A 15,308-nucleotide genomic window follows, 5' to 3' on the forward strand; every position below is an offset into this window, starting at 1 on the left:
AGTCTCTACTAGACTTGCACACAAATATTCAACAAACTTTCTTTTTAAAAGGATAAAATTGGAACAGATGTCCTGTATCCTTTGTGTCAAGTTATTGTGGTTTTGTACTTGTGTCGCGATGATAATTAGGGAAACAGGGGTTGTAGCAGTTCAACTACCAACAAAAGACATAATTCTTATGACATTTTGTGAACAAAAACTATGGGAGGCGATGATCATCACTTCCACCAATTTGCAGATGTGGGTGCAAACAACATTGTTTTTTCATGAAACCATGTGAAACCATGAAATTCTAAGACTGTCAAACCTATGGAAGATGATGAACATTACCTCTCCTTTAATTTGCACATACACTGTGTATAATTGCAAGCAATGTCACTATTTGATAAAAATGTGCTAAACTCTAAATTCATGTCGTACCTAAAAGATATTTCTAGCTTTGTGCTTGTCTGATTTTATTCTGTTTTCCCACAAATTGTACGTTAATTTGGAGATGGACTTACACTGCTCATTAAAATATGTAGTGTAGGGTACATCTGTGCGTATCAAACTGTACATAACACAGAAAGAAAATGCATGGCTTTTTATTTCATATTACAACAGCAGTGCTGTTTATTTATTGATGGCTTGGTTAGAACCGGTGTGAAGGAAACTTGGTAATGGATGCATCAGTTATCAGTACATGTCTGTTTAAATTGCACAGGGTGATTGCTTTATCTTTTTTTCATGAAATGTCTGTTATGTGTAAAATGCATATCGTCGCTGTGGTGACAAGACCTTGTATCTGAAATTTTGGTGAAAATGGCTTTTTTGATTAATGGTCAATTAACGGGTTAAGTGATGTCCTGTCCAAATCCCATCTGTCTTATTCCAAAAATGAAGCCACCACAGCATATCAAATGAAAGGCTATCCCATTCGCTACAGTGCTTTGGCCATCATGTTTTTTGGCTCTCCTGAACATTTGACATTTTGTAGATACAACTCATTTAGATATTTTCACTATCATAGAATGCTTATAACTTGTACACAATGTAGTGGGGGGGGGGGGCTCTAATACATGATGATTGGAATTATTTTTTTTTTAATGCATGCACATAAATGTTAGCTGTTTGTAGACACTGAAAAACTGGAGAGACAGAAAAAAAGAAGAAAAGAGGAATCAAACATTTTGATGGAAGGGGCCTTGCATGTCCTACAGACATGAGTGTAACAACCAGCACAATTTCAACATTGGGAGTCTTGTCTGGTTTTCTAGCCTTCATAAGGTGGCTTCCTTTCAAGAGCTGCACTGAATTTCGATAGATGTAGGCAATACATCGTAGTTAGCCAGAAAATTGTTTCCTTAATTATCACATAGTCTAACAAACAAGACCACACTGGTGCAGGCTTGAATACCAAATTAACAGTTTGTGACAGGGTAGTTGAACAGGGTCTCTATTTCACCTCCACATATTTCATGAAATCCAGTAGGTCCACCTTGCAGTCCATATCCTCTCCATATATTCTGCCGTTACACATCATCAGGCAGATCTTGACGGATGTCATACTTATAGCCAAAACATAGTTCTCAAATGCCTGCAGATCTGTCAATTTTTTGCTCCAAAAAGTACATGTACACGTAAGAAATGTGTGGAATAGCATTGTAATAACACAATTTCAGTTGGGTAACAGCAAAAATGCAAAGTATTAGCCCATAAAGTTCACCCAAAGTCCACAATCTCAGAACTTACATAATTGTGGTTGCTATGTAATTTTTCATATTCCATTATCGATAATCGACAAATTGGGCAGCAGCAATCTTCTGCACTTGAGTGAATCACATGCAGCTTGTTGGGAAATAAAGGGGCATGATCGATCATCTCGTAATGTTCTACAGTCCCACAATGCTGAACAGGATGGGCAATTCTCGAATAAAAGTCAAGTACTACAATCAAAATTACTCTACACTTTTTGATCTCAAAATACTCTATTAAAAACAAATCATCATCCTTGCAAAATGTGACAGCCAGGTAAGTTTCTTCATGGACCCTTCTGATGTATTACAAGCAAATTCCACATGGTGGCAATGAATTTTTGAGTGCTTCTGAGAGCTTTGTTTCAGCTTTAATATCATTGCACATTGTCGACCAGGAATATCTCGTGAAGTACCAGCACTATGACACCATGCAGGAATAATTCATTGCTTGTTTCTCATTACACAATGAAGCGTCAGTTACAATGCTGGTAGAGCATCTGCAGAAATGCAAGGCACACGGGTCATCAACTATCATGATATGTCCTTCAGCTTCCAATTTTTTGTACAGCTTCCATTCTCCCAGATTTATTGATGTCATGCCAGGGGCAAATTTACAGACTGCACAGACACACAGAAAGTTATTGATGATTTCATTGTCTTGTCTCCGCGCTTAAATTGGTATGGATTTATGCACAGATGAGAGCAATTGAGATAAAAATCACCATTTCATAACTTGGTTCAGATGTTTACTTACTTGCTCTGTAAGCCCAGCATCCTTTTCCAGGAATTGCACGACACAGTACGCCAGCTGAGGATGAAAGAAACAAAACAAAGAGCTGAAAATAAATGATCCGCTTTCAAAATTAAATGTCAGAATCTATCGCTGAGAGAAAAATAAAAAAGACAAGGCATTAAATGGGGAGACGAACATAGAAATCAAGAACAGCTGTCCATATGAAAAGTCTGAAAGGCCATGCGGAATTATGTGGGAAGCAGTGCAATTGCAGACTTACGAGTATGTGTCACATAATAACACTACATACATGTATCAGCACACACTGCATGTAGAGATAAATGCCAAGGTAAAGCAGGATACAAACTGAGCAAAATTTATCACGAGTGCCATTTACAACACACAGAAATACCAGCTACTCCTGGCATGATCATTCAGACATTTGGGTTTCCACGACAAGCTGCTTAATTGCAGCAATTTCTACAATTCTTGTTAACTGTAGACTTATTTGTGGTTGGCCCTAGGGACAGGGCAATCACTGAAGTTGAGCATGAATATACTGGTCAGGGTAAGTCGAATCAGTGACACTGAACTCCCCTGCCAGCTGCTAAACATGCTGTTGTGCTACTAGTACACAAACAAAAGGGATGAAGGCGAGTGCCATACATCGTTTTTATTTACCACAGCCTCATGAATGATGTTAAGCTTCATTTGAAGTATTTACTGCTTTGAGCTGCATAGGCAAGGAGGCTGCGACATACCAAGGTATGACCATGTTTATGCACAAAGCTATCATACTGCACAAACAAGTGTCAGCATTTACCTCTGACCTTTCACTGCAGATTCCATTCATACCATATTGGATAGGATAAGTTTTTTTTTTTTTTTTTTTTTTAAAGCTCACTTCACATGCTAAGCCATAATGGGAAACTACTTTTAATCTGGACAACAGTGTGCACAATAATTATATGAATATAATTGTTATAATCCCTTGACAACATGCCAAGTGAATAACCTTACATAGAGGGCCATCACACATATCATTAGTGCGCAGTACAGCTAGAGGTAAACACCTGCACCTGAAACGACCAAAATGTGGGACTTCAATGGTCTAAATAATCACTCTGAAAGCTTCTTCAGTGTGTGACTACTAATGTCGGAGGCGAATTCCTGCCACCATTCCGTCCACGTAACGAGTGAAGACTGGCAAACAGTCAGTATGCCAACAACGGCATCATATATCAACGTCACCGTCCATGACCATTACTTTGGTGACCTGATGCAGACACTTGGTGCGAGGTCTCCTCAAGTCACAAAGTCATTTCTGCTTCTCTGTCTTAATTGAGAGAGGCAGAGAATCAACTGGCCAATTATTGCCTTCAAAGAGCACATGCAAGGCTAATATTCATGTAGCTCAGAACGGCACAGTCTGTGCTATAATGGTCGACAGACAGAAAGAATGTTGCCCAACCCCTTGCATTAGGAACAGTCTGAAGTGTGACAAGGTTCTCTCTCATGATTTACCATTGGGGAAGAAAGGTGAAGGGTCATTTTAGCTTTTCACTGCTCACATTATGTACAGTGTAAAAGGACAGGCATCTACAATCTCTTTCAATCTAGCATCTAGGTGGTGAGTGGCAAAACAATAAATCCCATGAATCTTGCCTGTATACATACTACCTCCAACTAAAGATGAATTAAGCAATTAAACACCGTCTATGACAAAGGTATGAAATGTGCCTAATCCTCAAGATATTATACTTATTCATAAGAATCAATTAAATCCCTGAACATTCTGAAAAGATATCAAGGTATGAAAGCATCATATGTATAACTTGGAAAGCACAATATCCAAAATCAGTTATTAATCTGTTGTTTGATTATTGATATCTGATTATGTTCTTCTAAATTGCTAATCTGGCTTTGAAAGTTGTTGCTAGCTATCTATGTAGTTGATGACAAAATATTGCTGTGTAGTCAAATCATCAACATTCAATGGCATTCAAATTTGACCACTTGCCTATATTATTACTTCCTACCTGGCACAGTTCAAGCTGTCAGACTGAAGCCAGTTGAGGATTTGGGCATGTGCCTCAAACGACATGCACATGCTGGTAGTAATATGAGATCATACTGGATACACAGAGAAATGCCAACGTCAGGCACCTTTTTTGTATGTGTGTCTGCGTGCTTCTGTGTAGGATGTACATCAACCCACATTTCTCTATCCCTTCAAGTTACAAGCACTTGGTTTCTTTGTCGTAAATACAAAGGTGTACATGAAATGCTAGAAGGATTACCGGTAGCTAGCAAGACTCTGATTGCAAAGTGCCAGCACACAGAGTAAGCGTGTGCACTGCCTATGTGTCAAATACGACAGGAAGTAGAACTTGCAACACAGAGTGACTACCATCACATTAAACCACACAGACATACAGCGGAAAGTAGAACATAATCTCATTTGCCTCAAGACTAATCAAACTTCATCTGTCTTCATCTGGCATCAAAATTCTGTCATGGGGAAAAATTGTCTTTGATTTTTTTCCTTTTTTTTAAATGGAGACATTAGCATACACACAGAACATTTCAAACAATTCCTTTCACTTGGTCTTATGATCAGAGACCAAAATGAAGCACTTATACGAAATTTAAAAATGAACATATTCCCCAGGAAATACTGTGACTATATCCCTATCTGGCAATGCTTTCCATTTTGAGTTCCCAGGCAATTCAATTAATGACTTTGCACGCTCCCATGCATTTACCCCTGCTGGTATTCAGCATAAAAAGACGAGCCCTCTGAACAAATATGCTTTTCTCACTGCATGATCTGGTTCCAGCAGCTCATACTCTGTTAGGAGAGCATCAAATGTACAGCACTGGGGAAGGTTGGCTCCAGCATTTGCCTGCTACACAGCTAAGTCACTTCATCTACCATTCTAAACTACAAGAATAGTCGATGGGTGTATCATCCAAGACAATGAACATTTTCAGCATCAGTATAGAGGAACATGAGATGATATTATCATTATTATTACTATTATTACTATACTATCATTATTATCATTATCATTATTATTATTATTATTATTATTATTATTATTATCTTAGAATTATTATCATTATTATTATTATTATTATTATTATTATTACTATTATTATTATCATTATTATTAGTATCATTATTATTATAACTATTATTATTATCATTATCATTATCATTACCATTATTATTATATATTATTATCATTATTATTACCATCATCATTACCATTATAATGGGAGTCCCCTCTGGGACTGAGGGAAGCAGGGAGAGTGACTGCTGAAGCAATTCTATTTGCCTAATGACATCCACCCTACCCTTAATGCAGCTATAATACCCTAAATAGCTACTCTCTATGCTATGTTGCAAATTCCTTTATACATGGCACTTACACACACTTTGATTGACCAGTCTCTCCAATCAAAACTTTTTCTTGCTCTCTCTTGTCAATGTCCGACAGGACAAATAGGCACCACACATGCATTTCTTATTTCCCCCTCATGTTCCCATGCTCTCTTTGTAAATACCCCCCCCCCCCCCAACTTCTATCAAGATCATTTAAACTATGTATTTGCAAGCATATATAGATTGTGTGCACGGGGGTTGCAACGATTTTCAAGCTTTAAGCTTATGTTGCAATTCCTTTGCGTGTTCGTCACCTTGAATAATGTAGCTCTCTTAGTGGAGTTGTATACTATCCTGTAGCTGCTTCTTATCAATGTATACTTATTGTATATATTCTGTTTTGGCTATATGAGATGTACTTGCATACATTTGTGTGCATTCCTATTTTGTGAACACGCATGAAATCTTGAATAAATAAATAAATAATAAATAAATAAAAACACACACACCGTCAGTAGTGAAATTACAATGTGTGACTGAAGGTACAGAAATCTTCATTAGCACTACTCTTTTATCTTCTTCTTTTTTTTTGGGGGGGGGGGGGGGAGGGTGTGGCATCTACATAAGGGGACGGGTGGGAGGTAGGGTCAGCGTGGAAAGTGATTGCCTGGGACTAAGCCTCAGTTTGCTGTCACCGCCTTCACGCTAGACAAGGGATGCCAGGCTTGCGGCTGCACAAAGCCAGGATACTGAACTGCCCTCATTCTTTTACCCTACAGTCAATACACTCTTTGGGTCCGCGGATAAATGTCAAGATATGCGTGGCCATAGTTCACTGTTCCTCATGCAGGCCCATCAGCATTCAGCAGTTGCTCTTCCACTCTCAACCTTCTTATTTTCTCTGTAAATCTCTTCTTCCGTTCTATCTTAATTATTTCTGTCCATCTATCTATCTAGATAGGCCTATATGTCTATCCATCATCCACCCATCCATGTTACTATCTACCCATCCATCCGTCTATCCTCGTATCTATCCATGCATCTATATCTCTATCGCCCTGTTTCCTTTATCCACCACGACTGTACAAGTGACAGCACAAGTCTCTCACATGGTCAAAGAGTGTGCATCCATGCAAGGTTTACGGTCTAACCACACAAGGGGAGTGTAAAATGCCATGCATTTCCATTAGCTTCAACGAAGGGAAGCATCCAGTATTATCAGTTTCAAACAGCGTTCACACATCAGCGAGAAAAGCTACATGTACTGTACATCCCCCCCAAAGCCAACATCCGATAATGTGAAGGTAGTGATCTGAACATCTTGCAGTAATTACCCCGAGTCATACATTATATCTCATCTGCGCACAACATGTGCACAAACCCCGTTCTGCTCGGTGTGCCACTGGAAATCAGATTGGGTCCCCATCTGCCCTGGGGTGCTGAGAGGCTTGTGCAGAAGGTGTTATTGCCTTGCATGTTCAGGCATTGAACCAACAGCCCTGGCCTATATTCTCAAAAGTGAAGTGCATAATCTAAATCCAGCTCAAATTTGTCTCATCATTTCTGGGCCACCAGCAATTCATCTCTTCCTTACACATGGAAACTTTTTGCCTGCAACAAAATGCATATTTTCATCTCGAATCATGTTGCGATCACCGGGAATTTCATTTGGTATTACAGAAATTGAAAATTTCAACAAAGTGGGGAGGTGGAACTTGGCCTTGCATAACTACATTGACAAACTCATCACTTGATTAAAGTTTAAACCTGAGGCAAAAAAAATGGTCTGTGAATGAAAATTTATGCCATCCCCCAGCCAAGCTGTGAAGCACCTATCTCACTAAGAGGCTGTGAGAGTGCAACATCATTGTGGTTATTGATCTGTTGCCCGAATCTGACAGAAACTCACACACGGTCGTTTGATGTACTCTCATTGCATTTAAATCAATCTGTGTAGATTGGATGCCTGGTAGGGGATGATGTATGGCCATCCCATAATCAATCGTTAATTGATGGCAGTCTTTTCTCACATGTTCACTTGGACATTTTAAGGCAAAATCAATTACCACTGCTTCATAGATATATGTATATATGTGTAAGAAATACAAATGTATGTATGATGCAAGTTACCACGGTTTGTCTGTTTTTGTTTTTGTTATCAAATGTCATGATGTGCACCTCCTATAACAGATGACCATGGGCACAAATATCTAAAAATTACAAGACAAGACTGACATTAAAGATTTTTTTTGGACCAGAAAGTCCACAATTGATAAGGATTCCAAAGAAGCATTCTCCTCCAAGGCCTCAACCACTTGGTTCTATAGGTGAGAACCGAGACACTCAGATGCATCAGTACATACGAACCATAGATGACAAAGTCACCAGGCATGCCTCCCTGGTGCAGGTGGTGAAGGGTGACTCAGAACAGGACGACTAACATAAAATCTGGCATGAGATCACCGAGTGGTGGATCACTTTCACGTGAGACCCTTCAAACCAATGCATACAGTGCAGTCACTATACCAGCTATCAAATTGTGGCATAGAAGAGACTGTCTGGCCTTTTAAACATGTAACCTCTGGCACAGCTTTGAATCACACACACTAATTTCTATCAGCTTTGTTATCAATTTGCTGTTGTATTGCTTCAAATGACCTATGACCTTTGACATTCAATCAATCCTATTCCAACAGGTAACAAGTGCACATGTTAAATCCTAGTGCCTGTCCATTTTCATCAGGTTCTGGGTCTATTTACCCCTTTAACAGGCATACAATATCATGACCTTTAGCCTCTGGCCCTCAAACTGCAGATATCTTACAATCATTTAGTATCATAGTATAAAAATCCATCTGTCATTTAAATGCTTCTACAAAGCTTGACATATGCCAGCCAATTGGTACATAGATGAGACAAAGAGGTAAAGACAACACTCCTGACATACAATGTAGGACTGGCAATGAGAGTGAGATGGAATGAATAAGACTTTGCATTTATTTCACAAATCACTGATTTCCACATCAATTTTGAGTGAATTTACCCTAAAGGCACATTGATTGAAAAGGAAATGTCATATATAGCTGTTCTAATTGTATTATTTACACATTTTAGAAGTACTGATAGTTGTACAAGTAGCAGTAGAAGTGCAAGTAGTCGTGGTAGTAGCTGTAGTAATAGTGGTGGTAGTAGTAGCAGTGTTGTAGTAGTAGTAGTAGTAGTAGTAACAGTGTAGTAGTAGTACCTGTAGTAGATAAGTGGTGGCAGCAGCAGTAGTAGTAGTAGAAGCAGTAGAAGTAGAAGTAGCAGCAGAAGAAGTAGTAGTAGCAGTAGTAGTAATAATAGCAGCAGTGATACCAGAAGAAGAGGCCTACAGTGTACAACTAGCAAAAGTGATAAAAGAACAAGATACTGCACGCATCATTGCACAAAGACACAAGTACTAACTGCACTTTGCAGAAAATGTTGCCTGGTATACGGCATTCTAGTCCAGCTTCCATTTTCTTCTAAATTTCACATACCTGTGCATGGTAGAGACCCAAACATTTGACTTTATGTAAGGGGATGAGAACCTTGATGAGGAACTGTTTGTGTTCTGTTTTCAGTGGCAGTGCGAACCCGTTGATAATGCTGACGTAAAAAGGTAAGAAAACAGAAAATCAAATTCAGAAATCATTAGGAAATATATCAGGATATATATTATACCACTCCACTGAAGTGTGCATAGCAACCTTATGATGCAATAATCAATACCAACTTGCATACAAAGTAACAAACCATCCTGCAGGGTAGAAATAATACAAACATTTTAATTACTGAAGACCAGACACTAAAAAAGTGCAAAGCACTGATGATCTTTATAGTATATCCCACTTAGAAAGAGCAAGTACTTCGAACTGAAGAAAACTTACCATTCTTAAATGATAGCAAATCTTCATGAAATCCCTCTATGACTGTTCTACAAAATCAGTAATTTCATTAAGTGCATTTCACCGTGATTATTTCTACCCACCAACAAGCATGGGAGAGAGAACCTCATAGTTCCCTGCAGCGCAGATCCTTCATTAGGAAATTAAATTATAATCTCATTATGACAGCACAGAATTCCATAAGCAGCTTTAATAATGATCACACAGACCCTGACCAAGTTATCAGTATCATAATGATGGCATAATATGCCAAGGTGTAAGCAATGTATACAATTAAAAGTACTTTATTAACATTTTATGGGTTATTCAAAGGTAAACAAGCAATATCTAGTACTGCATATATTTTCATGTTCAGATTTCATCATCTGATTTTACAATGCATGACTGCAAACAGAAGTTTACAAGAAAATAATTCAACCTCAATAATTACTATATTTTGATATAAGAAGATTAAAACAAACATGAAATATCAAATACATACAGACATCTGAGAATATACACATTAACATGCATATATATGAAATATGGGGGGGGGGGACACCAATCTCTGAATGCCTATATCTAAATGAAAATCAAATTTTTGTCATTTCCTGTAAACAGGAATCCAAAAGGAGAATCTTGTTTTTCCCCACTAATCATATAAAAGAAATAGATTAGCAAAGTTTTTGAGCAGGCTCAGACCAAGGAAAAGATGACCAGCTAAACGCCTGTATGATCATCTACCATGAAATCCAATGGGCATCTCAAAAAGTAGCTGTCTTGGTTATTTAATGGTCTTGTGGTGTCACTTGCATAATAACCACCCACCTGATTTATTCATAAAAGACCTGAAACAGAATTTTCCAGACTTTGGTTTAATGGAATAGCTTGCTCTGTTTTGGAAGATATTACTAAATCCTTTGCATAGCTTCAGCAGAGTCAGGAAATATTTCATAGAAAATTAGCGACACTTCATGCAATATCACTAGCATTACATGAGTTAATGTCACAATCTGGTTACCAAGATGATAAGATTGAGTTGTGGCCCATAATAAAACATGTGGGATAACTGTTTTGGACACAACAGTCAAGATATTACTTGCATTAATCTCTTTCCTTTGTTTCACTGCTTTCACTACATAAAAGAAAACATTCATTAGAATGAATTGTCTAACTGACATTAAAATATAACAATTTTATGCTTGTTGTACAGAATGATCTACAATTTTCACTTCTCGTTTAATGCAGAGGTTCGGTGGCTTGAAATCAAATGGAATTATATAATGGGAAGAAAAATTCAGTCGTGTTACAATAGAAATTTCCATTTTAAAATAAACTGTACAATTATTTCAACACAGCTTTTTTATGGTTTGGCTAGACTACGAGGGAAGCTCTACATCCCTACATTCCCAGGAACTGCCCTACTGCAACTAAGCTTGCCGCATACATCATCATCTAACCGAGATGCATGCCGATAGACAATATCAGAAAACACAGGGGCACGCACGGAGCTGGCTTTGTGTGGTCAACAAGTCAGCGTGTGTATGGGGGGCATACACATCCTGGCGTGCACTTCACGAAATGCAAGTGAGCTGTGTAATCAAAAACGAGTACTATGTGCACATACTGGCACAGTCTTGCCGTGCTGCAGCTTCATTCAATTATGCACCCAACAAGCGTAAGCCCGTAATGGGTGTCCGTTTTCCGAAGTGATGAATCGTGCCTTCTACCAGTCGTTGCTCTGAATTTCCTTTTTTTTCCCCCTCTCCCTTTGCACTGTCCTCTCCCTATACGTAGACAGCACATACATTCTCTCTCTCCCTCTCCCCCTCCCCATCCCCCCCCCCCAAATCCGTCTTGGCCGAGCATAGCCATTACCCCTTCGTGCCCTTGGACTGGTATGAACGCAGTCTCTCTCCAGATTAAACCTTTGCTCTTTGCCTGCACCTGTCCTGGAACCCACTGCCCTATCTTTAGACCTCTGCATTACATTACGCTGGGACACCAGCTTCACCAAATCCTCACCATGATAGCACATGTGTCTAGCTCTTCTTCGGTCGGTTTATTAGCATTCCAGTATGACATCAGGCACTGCTGTACACACATGTATACAACGTACATCTCCACTAATGACAGAAAATCTAACCACCTACGCAAAGAAGCCGTACATAATAGCCATTCAGTTTATGAAATATCATGCTGGGCTTCCAGGACTACGCATTTCCTTTCTTTTCAAATCAATACAATTTGAAATACTTTGGAAGGAATATAGAACTATATCCAAAATTAGATTCAAATATTGAAACGAGAGAAATACAAAACTGAATCAGCTAGATTCTATTCTGACTTTACAAAATAACAAATCAGCACACATCCGATGAATACTCACCTTCCGAGAATTTCTAATAATTCCCCAACTCCATTGAAGTGCTCTGTTTCATAAATAAATCTGGAAAATGAAATGAATGCAGAAATGGAATAGGAAAACAATTTAATATCCTAGGTTATATTTGATATGGAATATACATGCAATACCAAGAAATGGATGAAGAGAAAAAAATCACATGACAAATCTCACCACTAACTACAGCAACTCACAGATGTGCATGTTTCCATGTTTGTTTGTTTTTGTGGGTTTTTTTTAAGGTCACTGGACATTTTGGCTGCGTTTATCCAACTTGAGAGAGAGAATCACCTTTCCAAACGCGTTTGCAACGATGTTTGTTAACGTGGTTTGAAACGCTATTCTCGAGGAGCCGCGTTTATCTAACCATCATACAATCGCGATTCCAGTGGTGTCACTGCGCAGCTGCTTTGCGCCGTCTGACCCGGGAAGTACAGGTCAACTTCATACCACCAAACCTGCCTCATTAGTCACACACAAATAACGGGCAGAGAGCACAACTGGAAACAGCTGGGATTTGACCTTGAGATATAAACACGTTTCAAAACGGCATTTCATTTATCTACTCACAGAACAGCGATCGTGGTCTCAAACGCGTTCCAAAACGCCCTTTGAGAGGCGTTTCAAAACGGCGTTCCTAAACGCGTTTGAAACCACGGTTGCGTTTATCTAACCCCTGAAAATGCCTCAAGCGCGTTTAGGATCGTGATTCTGCCTCAGAAAATTTTTAGATAAACGCAGCCTATGACTATGAGTGGACCCCATGCAAAATTTCCTCTTAATAGCTGATGAAACATTGCATTGTCTTATTGAGAATCCAAACACTTTGAAAAGTTTGGGCTGAAAGTAGTGAACGAAAAGCCATTAGGTAGGAAAAAATTCACCCAGAACCAAATATCATAATCAATCATGTATTTGTATCACTATCAATACTAAACTTCAAAATTCCACAACATTATTTAAGTCCACTTTTGATGCAACATACCATAAGTTCAATTTCACATTGTTTAAAAGTCACCTTGACCATGATATGGAGTTGTGCTTTAAATATTACACAATTTCCCTTTTTCTCACGTAACATAATCTCTTTGATTTAACAAAGGCTATGCATCTTAAATTCACATTCTCATTTATCTTCAAAGACAAAGTCAAAATTATAAACATTTTTACACACACAAACACAACCCATTTTCTGATACCTAGTGTATAGAGCAAATGAGTGGTACACAATATTCTAAAATGAAAAGGTATTTTTTTTTTTTTTAACAAACAGCTGAAAAGCCAACATGCTTGTATGACTGCCTTTTATAAGGGGTGAGTTCCATCTGGCAGTGATTCTAAGCCATTCTATACCCTATCTAACCTTGTCATATTTTAGCTAGTAGATAAGTGGGGAACAAAGAGGGCTTATTTTAATACATGTTATCATATCAGCTGCGGAGATATACATATATTTCATGCATCATACTGCCAGATCAACTGTCTACACTATTTTAGCAACAATTCAATTATTTATGAGAGAGATCCCACAGCAGCTGAGTTGTTAGTCTCTCCCAGCTGACTCCATTCTGATTTCTCCCTTTGATGGACCCATGACAAGGAGAAGACATATGATAAGGTCATTACTGATTAGATATTCTGAAAGCAACAACAGGACGTCAATCAGTTCTCCCGACACAGTGGACAGCGCTTCAAAACTCAGTAATTATGTGCTGGCGAGAAAATGGCCTCAGAGAAATATTTAACACAAATGCCATTCCTCCCACAGCATGCTGAGTAAATTGCCAGCGCATAAGAAATGTTTTCATGATTTGTGCATGCAACAAAGAATGGCAGAGCCATCCAAGTGAACAGCAGTCGAGAGCAGAACATTTACTGCAGGCGCGCAAAGTTGTGGCACAGGCTCATTGAGAGGTTGCCGTGGATACTGAGAAATTTGCTCTTGACATCACGCACCTGATCCATTAGAAATGAGGAGCATGGCTCTGCATTTCCGCTAGTTGGTAACAGAGAAAGCAGGCATCCCAAGCACTATTGGTCAGGCATTTCATAAACAAATGCCTTTGAATGGAGAGACGTATCAAGTGTACACCCTTGCCCAGTCCATATGTTTAATTTGCACACACAACAGCAAACAATGTGCAGTCACTGTGAGAGAAGTTCCAGCCTCTTGTTAGCACAGGACTGCCTGGAGGAAATGAGCTTCAGAAAAGAGATCTGGGTGTGATTTCTGACTTTAACTTTGGCTGTTCAGTGATATTGCTCACATTTGCATACTTCCCTGTGCAGCTGGCTGAAGGACATTTTGCTATAACTGCCAAGTGATACATTTTAATGTGCTCATGCTTGCCATGTCTGTCTGCATAGCCCTATATTAAACATAGAGTTCTAGAGTGTATGTTCCCGAAAATATTCTTTAACATAGTTGGAACCTCTCCTCACGAAGAGACAATCGGCATTTCTCAGGGATGCATCATAAGGGCTTTTTACACTTGTGTTTCTTAACCCCGGACTTTCTCTGACCCAGGACTATCGTTAGTCCCGTACCAATTTTTTCAGCTTTTTACGCTCGCCAATTAGTCCCGTACTATCTCTTGTCCGGGGCTAAGGAGAAAACTGACCTTTTTACACTCGTATTTCTTAGCCCCGGACTTTCCAAACCACATGAATATTCATAATTACGCTGTGTACTGTACACGTAAACGCACGCACCGGCAGCACTTGATTACCTCGTTTCTGATTGGTCAGTGAGGGTCGGACTTCGTCTCCATCGCTTAGCCCAGGATTAGTTTTTCGTTCTGTTTACACTCACTTGCTTGGCACCGCAATTGCGGTGCTAACCCCTGCTATTTTGCAGGGCCAGATAGTACCGTACTATCGGTGGGGCTAGCCCACTTTGGCAAAAACGAGTGTAAACAGAAAGTGGGCTAAGGATAGTCCCGTACCAACGGTGGGGCTAAGGCCCCCCCTTAGCCCCACCGTTGGTCCGGGGCTAAGCAAAAATTTACAAGTGTAAAAAGCCCTATATGGGCATATGGGGCACTGAAATTAAATGTTTATTTGGTTAAGAGTTTAGAACAGATTGACAATCATTCATAGGCTGTGTTTACCTAACTTGAGAGAGAGAATCACGTTTCCA

General features: G+C 39.1%; 1 protein-coding gene across 1 annotated transcript in view; it reads right to left on the minus strand.

Annotated features, from left to right (window-relative positions):
• Positions 1–15,308, minus strand: part of LOC139724294 (serine/threonine-protein phosphatase 2A 56 kDa regulatory subunit epsilon isoform-like) — an 87,221-nt gene that overhangs the window by 30,968 nt on the left and 40,945 nt on the right. The window contains exons 6-8 of the mRNA XM_071635438.1: positions 12,155–12,214; positions 9,379–9,487; positions 2,491–2,544 (exon numbers count right to left, since the gene is read on the minus strand). Of these exons, the coding sequence (XP_071491539.1) occupies positions 2,491–2,544; positions 9,379–9,487; positions 12,155–12,214 (223 nt within the window). The remainder of the gene's footprint in view (positions 1–2,490; positions 2,545–9,378; positions 9,488–12,154; positions 12,215–15,308) is intronic.

The sequence above is a fragment of the Diadema antillarum genome, unplaced genomic scaffold (genome assembly GCF_040938485.1).
Source record: "Diadema antillarum isolate AM-2024a unplaced genomic scaffold, OU_Dant_1.0 scf00000210, whole genome shotgun sequence".
NCBI classification, from domain to species: domain Eukaryota; kingdom Metazoa; phylum Echinodermata; class Echinoidea; order Diadematoida; family Diadematidae; genus Diadema; species Diadema antillarum.